General features: G+C 43.1%; 1 protein-coding gene across 4 annotated transcripts in view; it reads right to left on the bottom strand.

The window, feature by feature from the left end:
* The window catches only part of LOC143024124 (C-type lectin mannose-binding isoform-like), a 96,457-nt gene that overhangs the window by 21,631 nt on the left and 51,636 nt on the right, over positions 1–23,190 (bottom strand). The window contains exons 9-10 of one of the 4 annotated variants that reach the window (XR_012966264.1): positions 18,653–18,738; positions 13,305–13,479 (exon numbers count right to left, since the gene is read on the bottom strand). Coding sequence is in view for 3 of the 4 variants with exons in the window: in XM_076182902.1 (XP_076039017.1) it covers positions 13,680–13,817; positions 18,653–18,738 (224 nt within the window). In the remaining variant the exon portion in view is untranslated. Of the gene's footprint in view, positions 1–12,986; positions 13,818–18,652; positions 18,739–23,190 lie in introns of those variants that run through there. The other 3 variants (XM_076182903.1, XM_076182902.1, XM_076182904.1) reach the window with 3 other exon arrangements.

Genomic DNA, 23,190 nt, shown 5'->3' with positions numbered 1-23,190 from the left:
TCTTCCACCTTTTCTTCTTCCTCCACCTCCACCTTTTCTTCCTCCTCTTCCTCAACTTTTTTTTCTTCTTTGTCTTCTTATTTGACTTCTTCTGTTTCTACCATCTTGTCTACCTTCCCACACGGGGCATTGTGACCACAATCGATGTTTTAGGAACTCATGACATCACAACAGACCTAGTTGGGAATGGAACAACTGGTCGCAGCCCAACTGGCCACAGGAAACTGGTGGGGGTGGTTTCGGGTTAGGTTTGGATTAGGGGATTTAGGGCTGGTTAGGTTAGGTTTGGATAAGGCTGGTTAGGTTAGGTTTGTTTGGTTAGGTTGGTAAAGTTAGGGCTGGTTAGGTTAGGTTAGTCCATGGCCAGTTGGGCTGCGACCAATTGTCTTGGACCCACTCAATATTTTTATGATTAGCTCAGTGATTCTTAACCTGGCAGGGGAGAGGGGGGGGGTGTAACTGTACCCCCAGGGGCTACGAAACCTTAATCCCGGGGTACGAGACATGATGGCCAGTGCATGGCACATATTTGCCATGAGAAAGCACAATGCACATTGTTACGGGCTGCTGGTATGTGAAGAGACGTTACGTATAACGTCTAAGTGCTTAAGAACCAGCGCACTTCTAGAAGCCACTGTAGGACTGAACTATCTGGTCAGGGCCTAGATAATTCGTAAGACTAGAAGTAAAGGTAACAAAGAAGATTCCAGGAAAGGAATATTAAACTAGCGATAAAACTAGTAAACGAAATTATTAATGGAAAATATTTACAGGCAATCAACACAAAAGAGAATGGGCAGTAGGGTCAATGGGACCGTACATGATTATGAGAATATGGAAATTATCGTTCAAATAAGAAACACAAGATACGTATACAATATGGTACTATCTAAGTACAAAGAGATCAGGAACATGCATCAAAATAAGTAATAAGTACAAATATAAGTAAAGTAATGCAATGTATATCAGACACGTAATGTAGGCAAAAAGGGTGATCACTTCACACCAATCGTCTCATGAATCTAAACCTTCTAGTATTTATCAAGAGATCAATATGTGGGAAATGACAAGGAATGAGCGGTTTCAACCGCTTATATACCATTGGACCGGAAGCGGGATACTTCCGGTTAAGGGTGCGGGTGAGGAGGAGGGTAAGTTAACACGTCAACATGGGTAGTTTTAGGACCCTCGACTTGCTTGAACAATCTATTTATTTAGTAACTGTCAAATCTGTGCGCTCCGAACTATTCAGGATTTCGCTTGTCTGTTTGTTCTACAGGAGTGCGCACCTCTCCGCACGTAGGCAAGATTACATGTAGTGGACGGGCGTTACTGCTTAACATTGTTACAATACATACATAGACAAGAAATATGAACATAGTTATGTAATACAAAGGAACATAATTCTATAACATAATTACACATATGACGTAATATCTAATATTACGTTACACCTCCACCGTTTGGGAAAGCTTTTCACTTTCTGTTGAAAAGCTACGTTCTAGAAAGTACGCAGTAGTTCTTCTGCGCAGGGGACAGCTTCTTGCTGTAGTAGGCGATAGCGTGAAGAACTTCATTGTGTTCTTGCAAGAGGGCGGCACCGATACAGGTGTCGTTGGCGTCGACTTGCAGAAGAAAGGGTCGTTGGAAGTCGGGTGCCCTTAGAACTGGTGCGTTAGTGAGAAGGGACTTCAGGTTTTTGAAGGCCGTCTCACAGGTAGGCGTCCAAACGAAGTCGTGGTCTTTTCTCAACAGGTCATTCAATGGTTCTGCTACATCTTGTTTCTCAGATAAGTGTCCTACTTTTATCTGAAGATTTTGTAGTATCTGAGAGTTTTCCAAGGGAATCTCAGGAGGATTAGGCAGGTTATCAGGAGGCTCTTCCGATTCTATTGTGGTAGAGCTGCAAGCTGGAATTGGATCTCGGGAATGATAAGGTTTTAAGGTATTTATGTGACAGAGACGGGAACTCTTTCTTCTGTCTGGAGTTTTGATTATGTAGTTGAGATCACTGGCTCTGGACAAGACTTCATAGGGTCCTTTGTATTTAGCCTGCAATGGATCTCCTGGTATGGGAAGATAAAGTAACACTTGATCTCCTGGAGAGAAAGTTCTAAGTTTAGAATTTTTATCATACCAACCTTTCATTACTCGTTGAGCATTCGCCAAGTTTTCTCTTGCCAACTTCCAAGCTTCTAACAACTTCTCGGTGACCTGGGACACGTATTTCAAAGAAGGAACAGGTGGTTCTTCTTTCATCCATTGTTCATGAAGTATCTTTAGGGGACCACGGACTTCATGACCGAAGACTAATTCTGACGGGCTGAATCCAAGGCTTTCTTGAATTGTTGTTCGGGTGGCGAACAACAAAAAGGGGAGTCCGTCTTCCCAATTTCGAGTGTTCTCAGCACAGAAGATTCTTAACATTGTCTTGAGCGTTTGGTGAAAGCGCTCTAGAGCACCTTGTGATTGAGGATGATAGGCGGAGGAAGTTACATGATTTATACCTAGTGTTATAAGAGTTTCTCTAAACTTGTTGGAAAGAAAATTACTTCCTTGATCACTTTGAATGTTCTTAGGAAATCCTGCCATAGTGAAATATTTCAACATTTCTCTGATTATGTTTTGAGCTTTAATATTTTTCAAAGGAATTGCTTCTGGAAAACGAGTGCTCATACACATGATTGTGAGAATGTACTGATTTCCTTTACTTGAAGGAGGTAAAGGTCCTACACAGTCAATAAGAACTTTTTTAAATGGCTCTTCCATTACAGGAATGGGATGGAGTGGAGCTTCTACAATTTTCTGGTTGGGCTTACCTACAAGTTGACATGTATGACATGTTTTACAATATTGGGCAACATCTTTGACAACCGTGGGCCAATGGAAATGTTGGGTTATGTTGAACAAGGTCTTACCCCTAAGTGACCTGCTAAGGGAGTATCATGAGCCAATCTTAGAACATTATTCCTGAAACCAAGAGGGAGGACTATTTGATTCCTTACTTGCCATGGCTGGTCACCGGTTGCGGTGGATGCTCTCCATTTTCGCATTAGGACTCCGTTTTCTATATAGAAACCTCGTGACATATTTTCAACTTCTTCTGGAGATGAAAGAATCTCGTACAAATTTTTAAGAGAATGATCTGACTTCTGTTCTTTGATTAATTCTGCTCTAGATAGAGAAACTGGTGAAGAAGAAGATGGGTCAGTTTGGGAGAATAGGGATTCTAAATTATAGGTCTCCTCTTCAGATTTCTTGTACTGAGATCTGGTTACAGCACAAGCGGGAAACAACTGAGTTATCTGAAGGTTCTACTGAGGTCTTAGGGTTATTTGTTATTAAGGGAGAAATGACTTTGCTTCCAGCGATGTCATTGGCCAACAATAAGGATATTCCTACTATGGGAAGAGAGTCTACTACTGCTACTTTAACCATTCCGGTTGTTAAATCAGACCGCAAGAAAACATTATGAAATGGACATTTTATAATTCCTCCAACTCCTTCTATCAATATATCATAACCTGTATATGACTCACCCAGATTCTGCAAGACAGAATTTAAAATCAGACTTTGCTTTGCTCCTGTGTCTCGGAGTATGGAAATAGGATATTGTTGTGAACTACTACTATGAGATATAGTTCCTGAAGATACAAATGGTTTGAAACAAGGATCATGATCTGATGAGGGGGGTTCTACATTACTTGACAATACCGGCTTCTTTGGTAGTGTATCCTGAATAGAGGATTTTGAATCGTCTGATTTTATATTACTTACAAGAGTTGGTGTCTTATTGGAGAATGAGGGTGTCAGTCTCTTTCTGCAATTAGAAATGTGATGGCCAACCTGTTTACAATATGAACAAGTTACAGGGGGACTAGTCTTAAACCTTTCCATTCTTTGCCAAGGTTGGTTTGGAGGATATTGATTGAAATCAGACCTGTAACTGAAATGTGATGGGCTAGACTGATTTTCAAAGCGTTTCTTTGGGGCCCAAGGATCAGAGTATTTTGTTGAATCTGGAATATATGACTTTGACTTTTGGGATTCCATTTGTCTTGACTTAGGTTTATGATTTAGTGTGAACTCATCAGCCAATACAGCAGCTTTAGTTAAAGTTTCGGGAACATGATCATCTATAAAAATCCTAAGATCTGTCTCTAAGGTATTCTTAAACTGCTCCAATAAAATCAACTGTTTAAGTCTATCTAAGGTGTCCGTTTCACTAGCCAAACACCACCTATTGAATAACCTCTCTTGTTGAGCCGCATATTCTACGTATGTTAATTGAGGTGTCTTCCTATAATTACGGAATTTCTGTCTATAGGCCTCTGGTATTAGTTCATAAGCTTTTAAAATACAAGCTTTCATATTATCATACTCGCTTTCTGCTTCTGAAAGAGAAGTATAAATTTGCTGAGCCTTACCCTTAAATTGTGTTTGAATGATTAATGGCCAATTTTCTTTAGGGATTTGTAACTGTTGCGCCAATTTTTCCCACTGAAGAAAGAAAGTTTCTGGCTCTCCTTCCGAAAATATGGGTAAAAGTTTTACATACTTGGAAATATCTATATGACCTTCCTGAACTACGGGTCGTCTATCAACAATCCTAGCTTCTACTTCTGCCTTCTTTAATTCTAACTCTGCCAATTTGACTTTTGTTTCGTTCTCTTTTTCTATTTGTTTCACTTTAGCTTCCTCTTCTCTAGCTCTAAATTCTGCCTCAATTTGCATTTGTTGCAGTTTAGTTTCCTCCTCTTTAGCTACTTGTTTCGCTTTAGCTTCCTCTTCTCTAGCTCTAAATTCTGCCTCAATTTGCATTTGTTTCAGTTTAGTTTCCTCCTCTTTAGCTACTTGTTTCGCTTTAGCTTCCTCTTCTCTAGCTCTAAATTCTGCCTCAATTTGCATTTGTTTCAGTTTAGTTTCCTCCTCTTTAGCTTTAAATTCTGCCTCAATTTGCATTTGTTTCAGTTTAGTTTCCTCCTCTTTAGTTTTAAATTCTGCCTCCATTTGCATTTGTTTCAATTTAGCTTCCTCCTCAAATTCTACTCTCCTGACCTTTAATTCAATCTCCTTAATCTTAAGTTCGGTTAGTCGTGCCTCTATTTCTAACCTATTTGAAGGAATTTGTATAGCTGTAATCTCTTCTGGAGATAAGATCTCATCTTCGATCAGATTTTCAACGAGTTCCTGAAGTATTTTTTTCTTTCGCAAACTTGTATCAATGTCTACTCCAAAGTGCTTGCCTATTTCTATCAAAGTGTCTTTAGTTTGTTTCTTTAAGAAACTTACCTTGGGATTTTGAACGAATTCTTGAATTATATCATCCATCTCTAAAAGAATGTGTTAAATACCTGATAAAATATCCTGGCAAGGTCGCCACTTTGTTACGGGCTGCTGGTATGTGAAGAGACGTTACGTATAACGTCTAAGTGCTTAAGAACCAGCGCACTTCTAGAAGCCACTGTAGGACTGAACTATCTGGTCAGGGCCTAGATAATTCGTAAGACTAGAAGTAAAGGTAACAAAGAAGATTCCAGGAAAGGAATATTAAACTAGCGATAAAACTAGTAAACGAAATTATTAATGGAAAATATTTACAGGCAATCAACACAAAAGAGAATGGGCAGTAGGGTCAATGGGACCGTACATGATTATGAGAATATGGAAATTATCGTTCAAATAAGAAACACAAGATACGTATACAATATGGTACTATCTAAGTACAAAGAGATCAGGAACATGCATCAAAATAAGTAATAAGTACAAATATAAGTAAAGTAATGCAATGTATATCAGACACGTAATGTAGGCAAAAAGGGTGATCACTTCACACCAATCGTCTCATGAATCTAAACCTTCTAGTATTTATCAAGAGATCAATATGTGGGAAATGACAAGGAATGAGCGGTTTCAACCGCTTATATACCATTGGACCGGAAGCGGGATACTTCCGGTTAAGGGTGCGGGTGAGGAGGAGGGTAAGTTAACACGTCAACATGGGTAGTTTTAGGACCCTCGACTTGCTTGAACAATCTATTTATTTAGTAACTGTCAAATCTGTGCGCTCCGAACTATTCAGGATTTCGCTTGTCTGTTTGTTCTACAGGAGTGCGCACCTCTCCGCACGTAGGCAAGATTACATGTAGTGGACGGGCGTTACTGCTTAACATTGTTACAATACATACATAGACAAGAAATATGAACATAGTTATGTAATACAAAGGAACATAATTCTATAACATAATTACACATATGACGTAATATCTAATATTACGTTACAACATTCATTGGATCCTACAAGTTGACAAATTTAATTTGAAATAAAAAAAATTACCCATGTTCAGTAATTGAATGTATCTGATCATTTCTCAGCAAGGTTTGTATCACTAATCCTTTTCATATGTTTGTATTGTATTTATATTGGATGGGGGTACGAGAAAATTTTCCGAGGTAATCGAGGGGTACGGCCACTGAATTAGAGAAGCCAATTGCTTCCCAGAAAAAGACGAACGCTCGTCATTCAACCTCTGCCATCCTTCTGATCTGCTGCTCATTCTTGGATATTTCCTCCAACTCTGCCTCTTTGGTGCAGTGTTGTCGAGATGGAAGCATTATTTTATGCTGAAAATTTACTTGCCATCTTTCGCTTCCTCAACTTTCGAATGTACCATACATATATTAATGGATTTCTTTTTTTTAGCATGTGAAACGTGCATCAGAACTTCACTTCAACTTCTTCAAAGGTACCATATTTATATTAATGGATACATACATACATATACCAAGGCTTTTTCCCCCTTACAAGGGAGGTAGCCAAAAAGGAAAAGGCATAAAATCATTCCCACCCATTCCATCCCAGAATACACTCCACACCCCTCCACCCTCCCTCTCATCTTAGCACCTCCTGGGTGACAGGTCATCCCTGCACCTTGTCCACTGCCCTGGGTCAGAAGCAGTGTCGCAAGACACAGCACGTCCACAGCAAGGCCGTTTCATTAAATCGACGACCCCCCTATGGATACATATATATATATATTTATTATTTATTGTTTTTGGGGGGAGGGAGGGGGGGACATGAAATTTGCATCAGAATTTTGTTTCCTCAGCTTCTTTGAGTGTACTGTACTTGTATTAATGGATCAATTGATTTCCCTTTTTTTTTTATTTCGGGCATGAAATGTCCATCAGAATTTCACTGCCTCAGATCTTCGAATGCACTGTACTTGTATTAATGGATTGATTGATTTCACTATTATTTTGTAATTTATATTTTATTTAATTTAATAATACATTTATTTTTATTTATGGATTTCTTTTTTATTTATCTATTTTTTTTTATTCTGGGTGTGAAATGTGCATCAGGATTAACATCAAAGAATTGCACGAGGTTCCAGCCCCCCACCGCCATTCCAGGAGAGAAGCAGAAGAAGCAGCAGTTGGTCAAGGAAGCAGAAATCTTTGAGAAATGGAAGGTAGGAAGTAGGCCAGTTGTCTGTCCACAGGAGGCTGCTACAGAAGGAATTCTCCCCCTTCTCTCCTCTCTCCCTCCTCCTTTTCCTCCCGGGGCATTCTACGTGAAGTGTGCACACTTTTTGGCAAAATCTTGACACTAGGTCATCGATTTTGATAATTTTTTGCAAGCAGGTTGAGTCTGATGAGAAAACATTAAATACCAATTTTTATGGCTCTGGGTCACCTATGACCATTTTTATGGTAAGGTGAATTTTGGGTCAAACTGGTTGAGAGGTCATAACTTTGGCCATAATTGACCGACCTAAATGATTTTGGTACCAAAATGCTCAGGAAAGAGAGGTCTATCAAATGAGTGGAAGAACGACATTCCTGGGACAATTTTGCCATGACGACCTTGTTTTGAATTCTTTGACCTTTGACCCCGGCCAAACTGCAGCTTCGATCGGGCCAAAAATGTTCTAATGTTAGCTCCATTTTATCTTTCATAACTTCAGGAAAAATAAAAATGGGATCTCCAAAGACTTAATTCATGGGCATTTAAGTACCACCAGGTGGGTGGTATTTTCAGTTATGTCACTACTGGGGTCATTTATAACATCAGATAGTGTTTGTAAATAGTCGTTTTGAGAGTGTATGATTTATCTTGACACATCATATTTCAGTCTTTCCAAATACGACCTCTCCCCCTTTCTAGGTTGCCACTTCTTGGAAACAAAGCACTTGTAACACCTATACCAAAAGAATAAAGAAGCTGTAATTGGAGATATTTTATTCAATTTTAGAAATTTGGCACATGTCGAAAACATTAAATCAGTTATATACACATTTTGGTTAATACTGAAAAATAAAATAGAGGCAAAACAAAATTATTGGAAGTATTAAAAAAAAAAAAAAAAAAAAGACTTCTTGCTAATCATGTAGGTTCTTCCGGTTGCAGTTTTCGGTTCTACTGACAACAAAATGTCAGAGATATCCATCAAACAAGAATCTTCCATTTCAGGGAAGCAAAAACTGGGAGAGGGTCCATGCGGGTGAAGAAATTTCACATTCACTTCTTGTGATTCTGGAAAAGCTTCAGAAATGTAAGCAAGCCACCAATGTCCATCGTAAATCACAGTGACATAGCCTGCAAGTTTTCCATTGAACACTGGACAAGAAATATTTTTTGGTTAGAATTCTGATTTGATTGGTACGGCTTGATTGTTGATACTTATCCTTTAAAGACTGGATGATTTCTGGCATACAGTTGACATTACACCTTTGTGGCACATCTTGTTTTCCTGAACTACTACCAGCTACCAAATCCAGCTTTCTCTTAAAAGATTCCTCAACTTTCAACCTTTTCTCATCCACGTAAGTCGGATGCCTTATGGCTTCCTTTTATAAAAGGGGCTCTCACCGATAAAAGACAATGATTTGTTCAGTAATTCAACTTCAACTTCTCCTTCCACAACATCTGAATCCTCTTCTTGGCTATTCATCACATTCAGCTCCGCTTCAGATACTGGACTTTGAGACTCTTCTGAAGTTATTTCCTCAATTGATAACTGTGCAAGCCTCTTCCTACAAACAGAACAAAGCTTATCACCCTTGCTAAGAAAAGATGAGAACTTCTGCAAAAGCTGAGAAGAAACATTTCTTAGATCTTTCTTTTGCAGGGATTTATGGATCTCTGCAGTACTTTTGAAGATGAGTCTGAAAAGATCCAAAAAGCAAAAATTTACGGTTTATAAATAATATAAAATTTTTATTTGAAATTACCTTATACAAATTTAAGACAGAAGCAACTTGTAGTATGCTTCTGTAATGTTATAAATTCAAACAGAATCCGACAAACGCTTGATAACACAAAAACTGTAAAACAAGCACCAAAACGCTCATACTGAATAAACAACTCACAAGTACACCGTACAGCATTTTGCACCTTCACCAAACACTGCAACACGACTCCCAGTTTACCAATCCTTTGCACCAGCCTGCAGTAGCAGCACACACAAATACATTTTCTCTCTCTGCAACTTCACTGCTCTCGTCATTAGCACATCACAATTATAATGTTGCAATTGCAACTGCAAGTCCATACAACTGAACGCATCATACACTCAAAAATCACAATAGCATATGTAATTTCAGTTATACAGCTATATTTAAAAGTGCCAATCGGGGTGGATTGGTTTAAACCAAGTGGTTTAAACCATGTTTTTTTTTTAATAAACCACTATTTTTTTTGTTGTCTTTTATCTTTGGATCAATATATCAATATAGCTGCTTCTTAATACCAAAATGCAACACAATACCATGTGTTTTCCTTTATTTCACACAACACAAAATTTTGTAGGCTAGCATTAGCGGTAATAGTCTGTAAATAAGTATGATGATAAGTTACATACCTCTTGATTGAGTCTTGGCTGGCTTCAATGGCTTGTGCAGCATGCTGTCCAAGCTAAATATTTATGTCGGTAGACCGACAATAGCACTGCAGGTGTAAAGTTCTGGGCCGCGACTCCCGCACCCATAACATTTATGTAGGTACATAAATACCCATATTTTCAAAACCCATGGAGATCCCATTTTTATTTTTTATGGGGCTACAGAAGATAAACAGAGCTAATTTAAGAAAAAAAAAAAAAAAATAGGCTGATCAAAGTTGCAATTTGGCTAGGGTCAAAGGTCAAAGAGTTCAAAATAAGGTCATCATGGCAAAATTGTCCCAAGAACGTTGTGCTTTCACTCATTTGAAAGATCTCTCTTTCCTGAACATTTTGGTACCAAAATCGTTCAGATTGGTGCATTCTGGCCAAAGTTATGACTTATCAAAGGTTTAGGGTCAATCAGTTTGACTCCAAATTGACCTGGCCATAGATATGACCTCAATGACCTGGTAGGCCTCATACTTGGTATGTGAACTTTATTCATCATAACCAACAAATTGTATCAATTTTATAAGATTCTGTGACCGAGCTGTCAGGAGGGTGTGTACACTTCACGTAGAATGCCCCTCCCCCTCCCTGCTCTCTTTGCCTTGCATCCTCCTCCTCCTTTTCCTCCACCTCCCTGTCTCTGCCTCACTCTCTCCTCCTTCTTTTGTTCACTCCCCTTCCTCCTTTTCCTCTTCTTCCTTTGCCGCCTCCTCTTCTCTGCCTCTCTACCTCCTCCTTTTCCTCCGCTCCCGTTCTTTCTCTGTTTCTTCCTCTTCCTCCTCCACCCCTTCTCTCTCTCACCCTTTCCCCTTTCCTACCCTCTCATCCCATCTCCTCTTGTTGTCTCTCCTTCCCTCCACTCCTCTCCCCTCCCATCTCCTCTTGTCTCTCCTGTCCTCTACTCCCTCACCTCTCCTGTCCCCTCCCCTCTCCTGTCCCCTCCCCTCCCCTCTCCTGTCCTCTCTCCTCCCCTCCCCTGTCCTCTCTCCTCCACTCCCCTCTCCTGTCCTCTCTCATCCCCTCTCCCCTCCCCTGTCCTCCCTTTTCCCCTCTACTCCCCTGTCCTCTCTCCTCCCCTTTCCTGGCCTCTCTCTTCCCCTCTCCTCCCCTTTCCTGGCCTCTCTCTTCCCCTCTCCTATCCTCTCTCATCCCCTCCCCCCTCCTGTCTTCTCTCCTCCCCTATCCCATCCTCTCCCCTCTCCTGTCCTTTCTCCTCTCTCCTCCCCTCCCTCTACCCCTCTCCCGTTCTCTCTCCTCCCCTCTCCTCTCCTCCCCTCTGCTGTCCTCTGTCCTCCCCTCTCGTATCTCCTACCCTCTCCCCTCTCCTGTCCTCTCTCCTACTCTCTCCCTTCCCTTCTCCTGTCCTCTCTCCTACTCTCTCCCCTTTCCTGTCCTCTCTCATCCCCTCTCCCCTCTCCTGTCCTCTCGCCTCACCCTCCCCTCTCCCGCCCTCTCGCCTCACCCTCCCCTCTCCCGTCCTCTCTCCTCTCCTGTCCTCTCTCCTCCCCTCTCTGTCCCTTCTCCTCTCGTCTCGAGAGGAGAGGAAAGGAGGAGGGTAAAGAGGAGGACGAGGGGTGAAAGGGTAGGAGATACGAGAGGAGAGAGGGGAGGGGAGGAGATACGAGAGGAGAGAGGGGAGGGGAGGAGATACGAGAGGAGAGAGGGGAAGAGAGAGGACGGGAGAGGGGAGGAGAAATCCTCCCTCTCCCGTCTTCTCTTTTCCTTCTCCCCCTCTCCCGTCCTCTCTCCTCCTCCCCCTCCCCTCTCCCGTCCTCTCTCTTCCTTCCCCTCCCCTCTCCCGTCCTCTCCTCACGAGAGAAGGGACAGAAGAGGGGAGGAAAGAGGACAGACGGGAGAGGGGAGGGTAGGAGAGAGAAATGTTCTCCTCCCCCTCCCCTCTCCCGTCCTCTCTCCTCCCCCTCCCCTCTCCCGTCCTCTCTCCTCCCCCTCCCCTCTCCCGTCCTCTCTCCTCCCCTCTCCCGTCCTCTCTCCTCCCCCTCCCCTCTCCCGTCCTCTCTCCTCCCCCTCCCCTCTCCCGTCCTCTTTCCTCCCCCTCCCCTCTCCTGTCCTCTCCTCCCCCTCCCCTCTCCTGTCCTCTCCTCCCCCTCCCCTCTCCCGTCCTCTCTCCTCCCCCTCCCCTCTCCCGTCCTCTCTCCTCCCCCTCCCCTCTCCCGTCCTCTCTCCTCCCCCTCCCCTCTCCCGTCCTCTCTCCTCCCCCTCCCCTCTCCCGTCCCCTCTCCTCCCCCTCCCCTCCCCTCTCCCGTCATCTCTCCTCCCCCTCCCCTCTCCAGAAGGGGGAGAGTAGGAGAGAGGACAGGAGAGGGGAGAGGGTAGGAGAATGGAGACGGGAGGAGATACGAGAAAAGAGGGGAAGAGAGAGGACAGCAGAGGGGAAAGAACAGGAGAGGAGATAGGACGGTCGAGGGGAGGGGGAAGAGAAATTTTCTCCTCCCCTCTCTTCTACCCTCTTCCCTCTCCTCTCGTGAGGAGACGAGTGGAGAGGGGACAGAAGAGTAGAGAGGGGAGGAGAAAATTTCTCTTCCCCCTCCCCTCTCCCGTCCTATCTCCTCTCCTCCCCCGTCCACTCTCCTCCCCTCTCCTGTTCTCTCCCCTCTCTACTCTTCTGTCCCCTCTCCTCACGAGAGGAGAGGAAAGAAGGAGAGAGGAGGGGGAGGAGAAAATTTCTCTTCCCCCTCCCCTCTCCTCGTCTCTCTCCTCTCCTCCCCCTTCTGTCCTTCTCTCCTCCCCTCTCCTCACGAGAGGAGAGGAAAGAAGGAGAGAGGAGGGGGAGGAGAAAGGACGGGAGAGGGGAGGGGGAAGAGAGAGGACGAGGAGGGAACCTCCCCTCTTCCGTCCTCTCTCCTCTCCTCGCCTCCCCTCCTCTCCTCTCTCCTACCCTCCCCCTTCTGTCCTTCTCTCCTCCCCCTCCTCTCTACCCTCCCTCTTCTGTCCCCTCCCTCCTCTCGAGACGGGAGGAGGAGAGAAGAGGGGAGAAAATTTCTCCTCCCCCTTCCCTCTCCTGTCCTTCTCTCCTCCCCCATCCCCTCTCCCCTCTACTGAGAGGAGAGGAGAGACAAGCAAGGAGGAGAGTAGAGAGAAGGAGGAGAGGAGAGTAGGAGCAGAGCAGAATAGAGAGGAGGAGAGGAGATGAGAAGAGAGAGAAGGGGGAGAGGAGAAGAGAGAGAAGGGGAGAGGAGAGAGGAGGAGAGGAGAGTGGATATGAGATGGGAGGAGAGAGGAGAGGAGGTCAGTTCCCCTATCTCCGCTCCTCTTGTCTCTCCTCTCCCTCGAGAGGAGAGACAAGAAGAGAGGAGAGGAGAGGGAAATGGAGGAAAGGGGAGGGTTTTAAAGGGGAAAGGCGAGAGAGGGAGGGGAAGAAGAAGCAGAGGTACAAAAACGAATACAGACCTGTTCAGCCGCCCTCCAGTTCTCTGTGTCCAGGTCCTGATGCAACTGGTCCACCTGGACGTCAACCATAAGATACCGCAGGACCTCCCTGCCTTCCTTCCAGCAGCCCTGTGACGGCAGTGCTGAAGTTGCTGCACACCATCGCCAACCTCTCGACTGAAACTTCCACCAGCTTCTTGGGAGGAGAAACGAATGCAAGGATCACCCGACTCGTGTCACTGAACAAATACGCGTATGATTTGTGTCACTGAACAAATACTCGTACGGGGTCCAATGACGAGTGCCTGCCTGCCTGCCAGCAGGGGGCCCCAGACGTTGGAGAATTGTCACCCATTTTCCAATTCTGCCAACGTCCCCACTCTCGTCTGGAGATCGTCAACCCTTTGATCTCCAGACCAGGCCTGAGGTCTCCCGTATCAATTTCGCCTGGATTTCCCTTTTCCTACTACTACTACGACCCAGTCTTCCGTCGATCCATCCTTCCCGTTGCCCCTTGTCTCTCTTGCAGAAGACCTGCGGTGACACAGAGAAAGACCACATGTCAAAGGGCCGTGAAGAAATACACTTTTCCATATACATACCAAAGGCTTTTTCCCCCTAACAAGGGAGGTAGCCCAAAAATCAAAGGCATAAAATCCACTCCCACCCATTCCATCCCCAACATACTCCACTCCCATCCATCCCCCTCCCTCCCTCTTTTCTTGGCTCCTCCTGGATGATGGGTCATCCCTGCATCTCGCCCACTACCCTGGGTCAGAAGCAACGTAGCAAGACGCACCATATTCACAGCAATTGCCACTTCACTTAATCGGTGACCCGCCCCTCCTCTACCTAGCCTCAAATTCATGTACATTTCCACCTTAATCTATACCCTCAATTTCCTTCCTTCTTCTCCTTCTCACCCTCCTCCTGTTAGACCTGATAGGTCTGTCAGTTGCCACGTCTCGTTAGCTCTCTCCATTGTTGACGTTCCTCGTATTTTCTATCCCTCTCAACCTCCTCCAGTGAAGTTCCCCTCTTGTACAGGGCCTGCTGGATATTTGTTCTCCATCTCATTTTTGGACGTCCCACAGGTCTTCTTCCTTCTGGTTCCCATAAGTAGTACTTCTTTGGATATCTTTGCTCTTCCATCCGCATAACATGTCCGTACCATCTCAGCTGTCCTCTCTCCACATAGTCCAGCACATTCTCAAACCCCAATGCTTCTCTTATAACTTGATTCCTTATTCGGTCCACCCTTGTACATCTGTAGATAACCCTTAGTGCTCTCATTTCTGCGGCCTGTATTTTACTCCTTGTCCTACTGGTTAATTTCCAGGTCTCACATCCGTAACACAGTACTGGTCTTAATATAGTTATATAGATAGTTTTCTTCACTTTCCTTGGTATCGCGGGATCCTTAAGAAGTGGGTATAGTGACTGCAGCTCTATATTATACTTCTTGATTCTTTCACTTATTTCCGAAAGTATATCCCCTCCGCTGTTAAAATCAGCTCCCAGATATTTGAAGTTGTGTACTATTCTTACTTCTTGGGTATCTATTGTAACTCCTCCATCTCCCGAAATTCTGCTTACGTTCATGTATTCACATTTTCCGACATTTAACTCCATTCCCATTTCTGTCAATTGCTCAGACCATCTGTCCACAGCTTCCTGTAAGGTCTCTAGATCATCAGCTATAAGTGCCACATCATCAGCATAGGCAAAAGTAACCGTGTTATCCTCCATCTGAGTTATTTCTTTCATTATATAGTCCATGTACACAATAAAAAGCAATGGTGACAACACACTGCCCTGTCTCAAACCAATTTCTAGCTCCATATTCGGAGATCACTGCACTTTCAGATGTACGATAAAGTCCTTTTACTGCATTTGCAAGGTGGGTAGGTACCTCATACTGGGGATCCTCAAGCACACCCCATAGTTTCCTTCTTGGCACTCTATCAAAAGCCTTATGTAAATCCAGGAAGATCACATGTTTCTCAACATTCCATTCCCATGCCTTTTCAACGAGCATCCTCAATGCAAAAATCAAGTCTGTGGTGCTTCTTCCTGGTCGAAAACCATATTGCCATTCACCCAGCTTCTTTTCAACTACAATTCTTAATCTGGCCTCCAGTATTCTTTCATATACCTTTCCTATATGCGGCAAAAGTGATATTCCTCTGTAGTTACTACAGACTGTCCGGTCCCCTTTCTTAAAGATAGGGCATATCAGAGCTTTACTCCATTCTGCAGGCACTGTTGCTGTTTTATATGCTGCATTGAACATAGACACTAAATATGGCAATAAAGTCTCTTCTGCTTCTTTAAAAATCTCAGCCGGCAAGCCATCGCATCCTGCAGATTTTCCATTCTTCATTCGTTTAATTGCTGCCTTTACCTCGTTGGATGTTATTTCCAAACTCTCATCATTTCCCCCTTCTCCCATCTCCCAATGGTCCGCCACCTCGTCCTCATTAACATTCAGCAACTCACTAAAATACTCTCTCCATCTATTGTCTATATCAGCAGGGTTTGTCAGGATGTTACCCTCCCTATCTTTAATGGTTGAACAAGTTTCCCTGCTTCCTATACGATAGCTTTTTGCTAAACTATAAAGTAATTTCCTTCCAGTAGTAAAATCATCTTCTAACTGTTCTCCTAATTGATCCCAAAATTTTCTCTTTGCTATTTTCTTTATCCTTTCAGCCTCTTTCCCTGCACTTTCGTACATTAATCTGTTTTCCCTTGTTCTTCTTTTCATCCGTGTGCGAAAAGTCTTCATCTTTTGTTTCACTGCTTCCCTCACCTCTTCAGTCCACCAAGGGGTCTGTTTCTTTCTTTTCCCCCCAACATACTTCACTCCAATAGTTTCTTCTGCAATATTAGTCAACTTGTCTTTAAGATAGTTCCACATATGTTCAACAGCTTGATCATTCTGTACTGTCACCTCATCTGCGATTTTTCCGTTCAGCCTCTGCTTAATCTCACCCTCTTTTAGCTTGACCAGATTGAGTCTTCTTCTTTTTGGGGGCGGCTTTTATCTTAATTTCTTGAAAGTTAGTTTGGCCACCACTAGCCTGTGGTCAGCATTCATTGACTCCGAGGGAATGCTCTTTACATTTGATATATTTCTCTTATCATTGCAGACTATAAGATCTATCATTGATCTGCATACGTATTCCCCTCTATCATTGGTCCATCCATACCAAGTCCACTTATGCGACTCTTCTGTGTTGAAAAAAGGTGTTCATTATTTTCAAATTATTCAGGGTACAAAAATCCAAAACCCTCTCTCCATCTGCATTTCTGTCTCCTACACCAAAGGCTCCAATGACATCCTCATATCCTACCCTGTCTACTCCGAAGTGTCCATTCCAATCTCCTATTACAAATATTTTCAATCTTTCATTAAAGAGATCAATAGCAGCCTGTAGCATCTCGTAGAAGTGTTCTTTTTCTTCTGTTGTTCTTCCACTCTGTGGTGCGTATATTTGTATAACCCCTATTTTCTCTTCCCTCATCCTTAATACGCATCCTATTATTCTTTCACTTATATAGTGAATTCTCTCTATACCTTTAGCAAGGTCTGGGCTAACAAGTATTCCCACTCCATGTCGAGCATCATCCTTTCCTTTCCATATAAGAGTGTAATTGCCATGTATCTTCCTACCTTCTCCTCTAATTCTAGTCTCTGCCAGACCCAGTACATCAATTTTCCTCCTTTTCATCATCTCAACAACCTCCTCCTTATCCTTCAGGGTTGCACAGTTTATAGTTCCCAGCAGAAGAGTTTTTCCGAGCACATGTCCATTATCGGTCCTAGTCGTCTCCGTTTGGTCTACCTGATTCCAAGGCGTAGCGTGAGTTTCTCGAGCAAAGTACAGGTAAACGTCGACTTACGATGGCCGCGACTTATGATTGTTCGACTTTACAATGACGACGATATGATATATTTAACCCCTTCCATACGGTGCCGCACACATAGGCGTCATGAGGAGCAAGTGGATTCGCGACGCTGCCATATCGGCATCTTGATTATATTTATTGTAGTTGCCCCTGTGTTTTTACATTCTCTCAAATGTGCCCTGAATCCCATTCTCTGTGGTTTTCAAAATTCGCGGGTGAAAGAGAGAACGATCGATATAAGCGGTGACTATATTTTATGATGCGAGTATTATTACGTCACGTCGTACGGCTGGCATTGGCTGCTGCCCGCGAGATTTAAGTCCCGTACTGAAAATACATATTATAGTGTTTGAATATGGTAAAAAGAATAAAAATAATTAAATAAACTACTGTACATGATTAATAGGCTATATTCAGTATCTCTGGTGGTTAATATACAGGTAGGCTAGGTACAGTGACCACGGAACAGAGTGATACACAAATTGGGGATCGACTTACGATGAAATCGTCTTACGATGGCTCTATCGAAACCTAATGCCATCGTAAGTCGACGTTTACCTGTATAGATAACTGCCGGCTTGCTAGGCCTGTCGCAGCCCACCGCTGTCGTTAGCGTTACCCAGGGGGCCCCTCTTGGAGGTGATAGTCGGAATTTACCCCCCAACTCAATTTCCAATTATCATATTTAGATCTGAACTCATGTCTTGTGTGAGCTTGGGCCGTATCACTTCTGAAGCCATTCCATGTACTTAACAACTGCCTTCACTTCATCCTTCCTTATTTCTCCCCCATCACAGTCATTTTCTTAGCACTTCCCACTGCAACTATCTTTCCCTCCCCATCCTCCTTCACATTTAGCAACTCCCTAAAATACTCTGCCCATCTTCCCCTTACTGCCTTCTCTTCCATTATCATCTCTCCATCTACACCTTTTACCTTTTCTTCTCTACTTGATTCGCCTCCTCTTCCTCTCTTAATTTCTTTCCAAAACATCTTTTTATTACTTTCAAAATTTTCTGTCATCATATCCCATTTCACATCTGCTCTCCTCTTTGCCTCCTTTACCTTTTGCTTTACTTCTCTTTTCTTTTCTTTTTACCTCTCGTATGACTCTCGGCAAATTTTCCCATTTTCTCCTGGTACTTTTTCAACACAAAAATTTAAAAATTCACGAGAGTCTCCATTTCAACTTACTTAACTTGGAAATTTGTACCATATTTATAAAATTCAGACTTTTACTGCGTATGGACAGCAAATTTGATGGACATTTGACAATTTGGATTTTGGGGGGGAAAATGGACATCACTATGAACATCTGCCCTATTTAAACACCCAAAGGGTTAACTTATGCCTGTCTCATTTGAAGCCCTTCATGCTGCCAGTGTGGAAATATGCAAATGTTTTGAAGATATATACATTATTGTAAAATTTGATAATAAAACCTATGGCAAATTTACCTTAAGCATTCCTTGCTGCACGCCTTCTCCTCCTACCTCCCTGAGTTGGTGGATACCTGGAACTGCTCCCATCTTATCCACGATTCCTGCAAGAAAATGGATTTATCTGAGATGAGATGTACATAATGAAAAAAATATATATATATATATACAAAAGTGACTGAAGGCCTGTAGCAACCCATTTCATGTCAAATTTTGCCAGCTCCTTGAGGTATGTTTGAATTTTCTTGGCAGCTTGCTCATAGACACTTCAACAGAAACAGTTACCATACAAATGCAAATAAAGCGAACATCAACATCAACATCCCAAGGTCTTACACCCCAACTCCAGTCACTAAATGGCCTGGCAAGTGACATAAATGCACACCACTCAATATAGCTACACATAAAAACAGCAGATCAAAGAGAAGGCAAAATCCCAAACCTAAACATATCAGATAGAGATACTATATCCAACCTGCCTGAGGCCTGACCACCATGGAATTGCCTAAACAGACAAGATAAAGTTGACACCATCCATCACCTTCAATAATGATTCCATGCCAGTGGACACAATTTTCCTAATCCTCTGCCCCAATCTCTCCTCCAGGAGACAACCCACAGCTCCCAGGTAACCAGCTACAGGCACTGGGTGGGCCCATAAGTCACTCAGGGAAGAAATACAATGTTGCCTAGGGATTGTTGTTGTTGTTCCCTAGACTGTCTGTCCGAGTGGTCCTGTCTCCCCAAGGAATGCCATGGCCGAAACGAAGTTTTCCCACAAATCCTTTATTTACCTAGTTGTATTTTGCAGGAAGGGGAGCTATGCTCGTGATGTCCCGCCTTTGTATCTTGCAGTGTCTAGTTTGTTTTTAAACTCATGAATGGTTTTTGCGCATACTATTTCATTGTCCAGTTTGTTCCAAGTGTCCAAAACTCTATGAGGAAAACTGTTTTTCTTCAGTTCTCTTCTATAGCTATGTTTTTTTATTTTCTTTCCATGTCCTCTTGTGTTTCTTTTGTCCCAGTTAACCCCTTCCATACGGTGCCGCACACGTAGGCGTCATGAGGAGCAAGTGGATTCGCGATGCTGCCATATCGGCGTCTTGATTATATTTATTGTAGTCGCCCCTGTGTTTTTACATTCTCCCAAATGCGCCCTGAATCCCATTCTCTGTGGTTTTCAAAATTCGCGGGTGAAAGAGAGAACGATCGATATAAGCGGCGACTATATTTTATGATAAGAATATTATTACGTGACGTCATACGGCTGGCATTGGCTGCTGCCCGCGAGATTTAAGTCCCGTACTGAAGTGGTTAAGTAAGTTCTCTCTATCGAGTACCTCTGTGCCTCTCATGATTCTGTAGATGGTCAATAGGTCACCTCTCTCTCTTCTTTGCTCCAGTGTCGGTAACTCCAGTTTAGCCAATCTCTCCTCGTATGATAGGTTTGCAAGTGCAGGTGCCATTTTTGTAGCTGCTCTTTGGATTCTTTCTATTTTCTTTGTATTCTTTTTGGTACTGGGGGACCACAATGTCGCCGCATACTCTAATCTAGGCCTTATCAATGTAACCAATATTTTTTTTATCATGTCTTCGTCCAAGTATGTAAACGCCACTTTTATTGATCTTGAGTGTATGTTGTGTTGTTTGCATGCATGATTGTGTATAATGCAGTCTTCCCTGACACATTGAATAGTATGGGTTGAAGTGTTACATCCTGGGCATTTGTCCACAATGCAGTCATCCAGTCCCTTTTGGTGGTAGCTTAGAAGGGCTGGGTGGTGGCCACATTGCAGTCTGGCCGGGTGGACTCTGTCCTTTCGTGGGAGAGAGGATTCTGTGGGATGGATATCAGGGGGTCTGGCATGCAGCAATGTGTTGTCTTTTAGAGTGTTAATGGAGCAGTGAGTGATGTGATTATGAGTATGTTTCTGGAGGCTGGTATTTGGTGGTTTTGGAGGAAGAGAATATTTGGGTGTTTTCTTTATGTGTCTTGGTGTGTTTGTGCGGGCTGCAGCAAGTGTCTGTGTGCCTCTTGTGTCAAGGTGATCTTTGACTTAGAGGACTTTTGTTTCTGTGTAGATGGTCTGTAGGTGTTGTATATGTACAGCCTGTAATTGTTTTTAATGCTTTGTTTTGTACGGTCTGAAGGGTGTTGAGGTGTGTCTCACTGAGATTAGGTGCCCATACTGGATTGTTAGTGTGGGGCATTGTAGGATGAGGTGATGTCTTCTATGTGATGGTTGCATCTAAGACAGTTTAATTCTGTGGCCAGGCCTACTTTGAGTTGATACCGTTTTAATGATGTATGGTGTCCTCAATGTAAGCATGCCAGTGTCATTCTTATTTCTTTTGGGAGGGATTTTCACTGTGGCTAGCATCGGGGGTGGGGGGGTTGTGGAGTACTGAGTTTGGTGATCTATCTTGAAGAACTTTTTAGTAATCTGAGGAAGAATATATTTTTTTGAGGGTATATTGTGTGGTATGGGAGGTAGGTTGTTCTACATGTTTGAGGAGGAAGATTTTTCAGCTGGTACTGCTTGTGGATAGTTTTAGATACTTGGGTGCCAATGTGGCATGTTAAGATTATAAATAAATATACGCATATTTGTGATATGTATTATGGAGAGTAAAGGGTAATGAAAAAAAATATATATATATTGGAGTAAAAATTGTTTCAAGACGTACAACTGTTGATGACACAAAGCGAATCGGTTTTGAATAAGCGAATTGGAAGCGGAAAGAGACAGTGTGAACTTGGAATATTATGAAGAATTTAAAGAAAAATACAAGACCTGGCTAGGCAGTTTATGGAGAAGCGAGCTAAGGTATACATGAATTTACAAAGCAGTAATTGAGCAGATTTGCCATTAAGTGTAATTTAGCACTTTGGTAGCAGACCGTAGTTGCTGGCAAACTTTTGTGATAATGGCACCGTTGGTAATAAAGGATCCACCTAAATTAGTAGACAAAAAATATTATGAACAGTGGAAGAAGGATATTGCTATTTGGCAGAAGAAAAGCAAGAAGAAGATGAAGAAAAGCAAGCTCTTGCTGTGCATTTGACATTGACTGGCAAAGCCAGAGAAGTGAATAGTGAAATTGAAATAGGTAAATTAGCCAGTAAAGATGGAATGAAGGAACTAATGAATAGATTAGATGAAGTGTTTTCATTGAATAAAAACAGACGAGCTTTTATCGCTTATTCAGAGTTTGAGATGTTTAAGCACCCATTTGAAATGAGTATTCCTAAGTACTTGGTGGAGTTTGAAAGAAGACTTTTCAAGTTAATAGAGTATGAAATGGAATTGCCTGACCAAGTTCTGGCATTTCGACTACTGAAAAGTTGTGATCTTTCTGATATTCAATTCAATTGGCAATATCTACAACAGCAACAGTTACTTTTAGTGAAATGAGAAATATGTTGCAAAGGATGTTTGGTGATGGTATTATGGATCACAGTTTGAGTGGAAATATTTCGAATGGAGTTGTAAAGTGTGAACCTGTTAAAATTAAGTGAACCTGTGTTGCAAGCTAGTGGAAACCGATTTGACACTCGCCCCTGAGGATTTAGGCCAAGGTACGGAAGCAGGTGGACCAATAGTCTTGGAAAATGGCCTAGAGGACAAGGTGGTGGTTCATCGAAATGCTTTCGATGTGGATCAACAGATCATTGGATTAGAAACTGCACTGAAAAGGGAGAAAGGCCTAGTCTTAGCAGTGGTGTAATGGAAGCAATAGATGAGGGTGATAATGATTATAAAGAAGTACATACATACATACATATACCAAGGCTTTTTCCCCCTTCCAAGGGGGGTAGCCAAAAAGGGAAAGGCATAAAAACACTCCCACCCATTTCATCCCTAAATGCACTCCACACCCCTCCCACCCTCCCTCTCATCTGAGCACCTCCTGGATGACGGGTCATCCCTGCACCCTGCCCACCGCCCTGGGTCAGAAGCAGTGTCGCAAGACACAGCACATCCACAGCAAGGCCGCTTCATTTAATCGGCGACCCCCCCTCTCCGTCCCCCCTTGCATATAAGGAGAGGACGGGGAGAAATCCCTTCGGGCTGCGTCAAAATTTACTCACACATACTACCCCACCCCCCCGCCCATTCCTCCTCATGCAATCACAACATCATCCATATACAACCATTCTCCACTCACCTCTGTCTTCCGTCCTCTCCCTTCCTTCCTCAACAGACATTCCCCTCTTCCCCAAAGCCCCCTTCACCCCATCCATCCACCTCATCCTAGGACGTCCCCTCATGTTCACTCCCTCCACATCTGCCTTCCATACCTCTTTTACTAGTCTTTCTTCACTCATTCTTTCCATGTGTCCAAACCATCCTAATATTCTTTCATCAACCCTATCTCCCAAATCCTTTTTCACCCCTGTTTTCCTCCTCACCTCCTCATTTCTCACTCTATCCAGCCTAGTAACCCCCACCATACTTCTCAGACACCTCATCTCAAACACATTCAAACTCCTTCTCTCTTCTTCTCTTATGTTCCACGTTTCTGCCCCATACAGTGCTGTTGGCACAATCACT

Source organism: Oratosquilla oratoria, unplaced genomic scaffold, assembly GCF_046742065.1.
Source record: "Oratosquilla oratoria isolate Oo_2021 unplaced genomic scaffold, ASM4674206v1 SCAFFOLD94, whole genome shotgun sequence".
Classification (NCBI taxonomy): Eukaryota; Metazoa; Arthropoda; class Malacostraca; order Stomatopoda; family Squillidae; genus Oratosquilla; species Oratosquilla oratoria.
The sequence above is the reverse complement of the archived record's forward strand: the minus strand, read 5'-3'. Positions and strand labels throughout refer to the sequence as shown.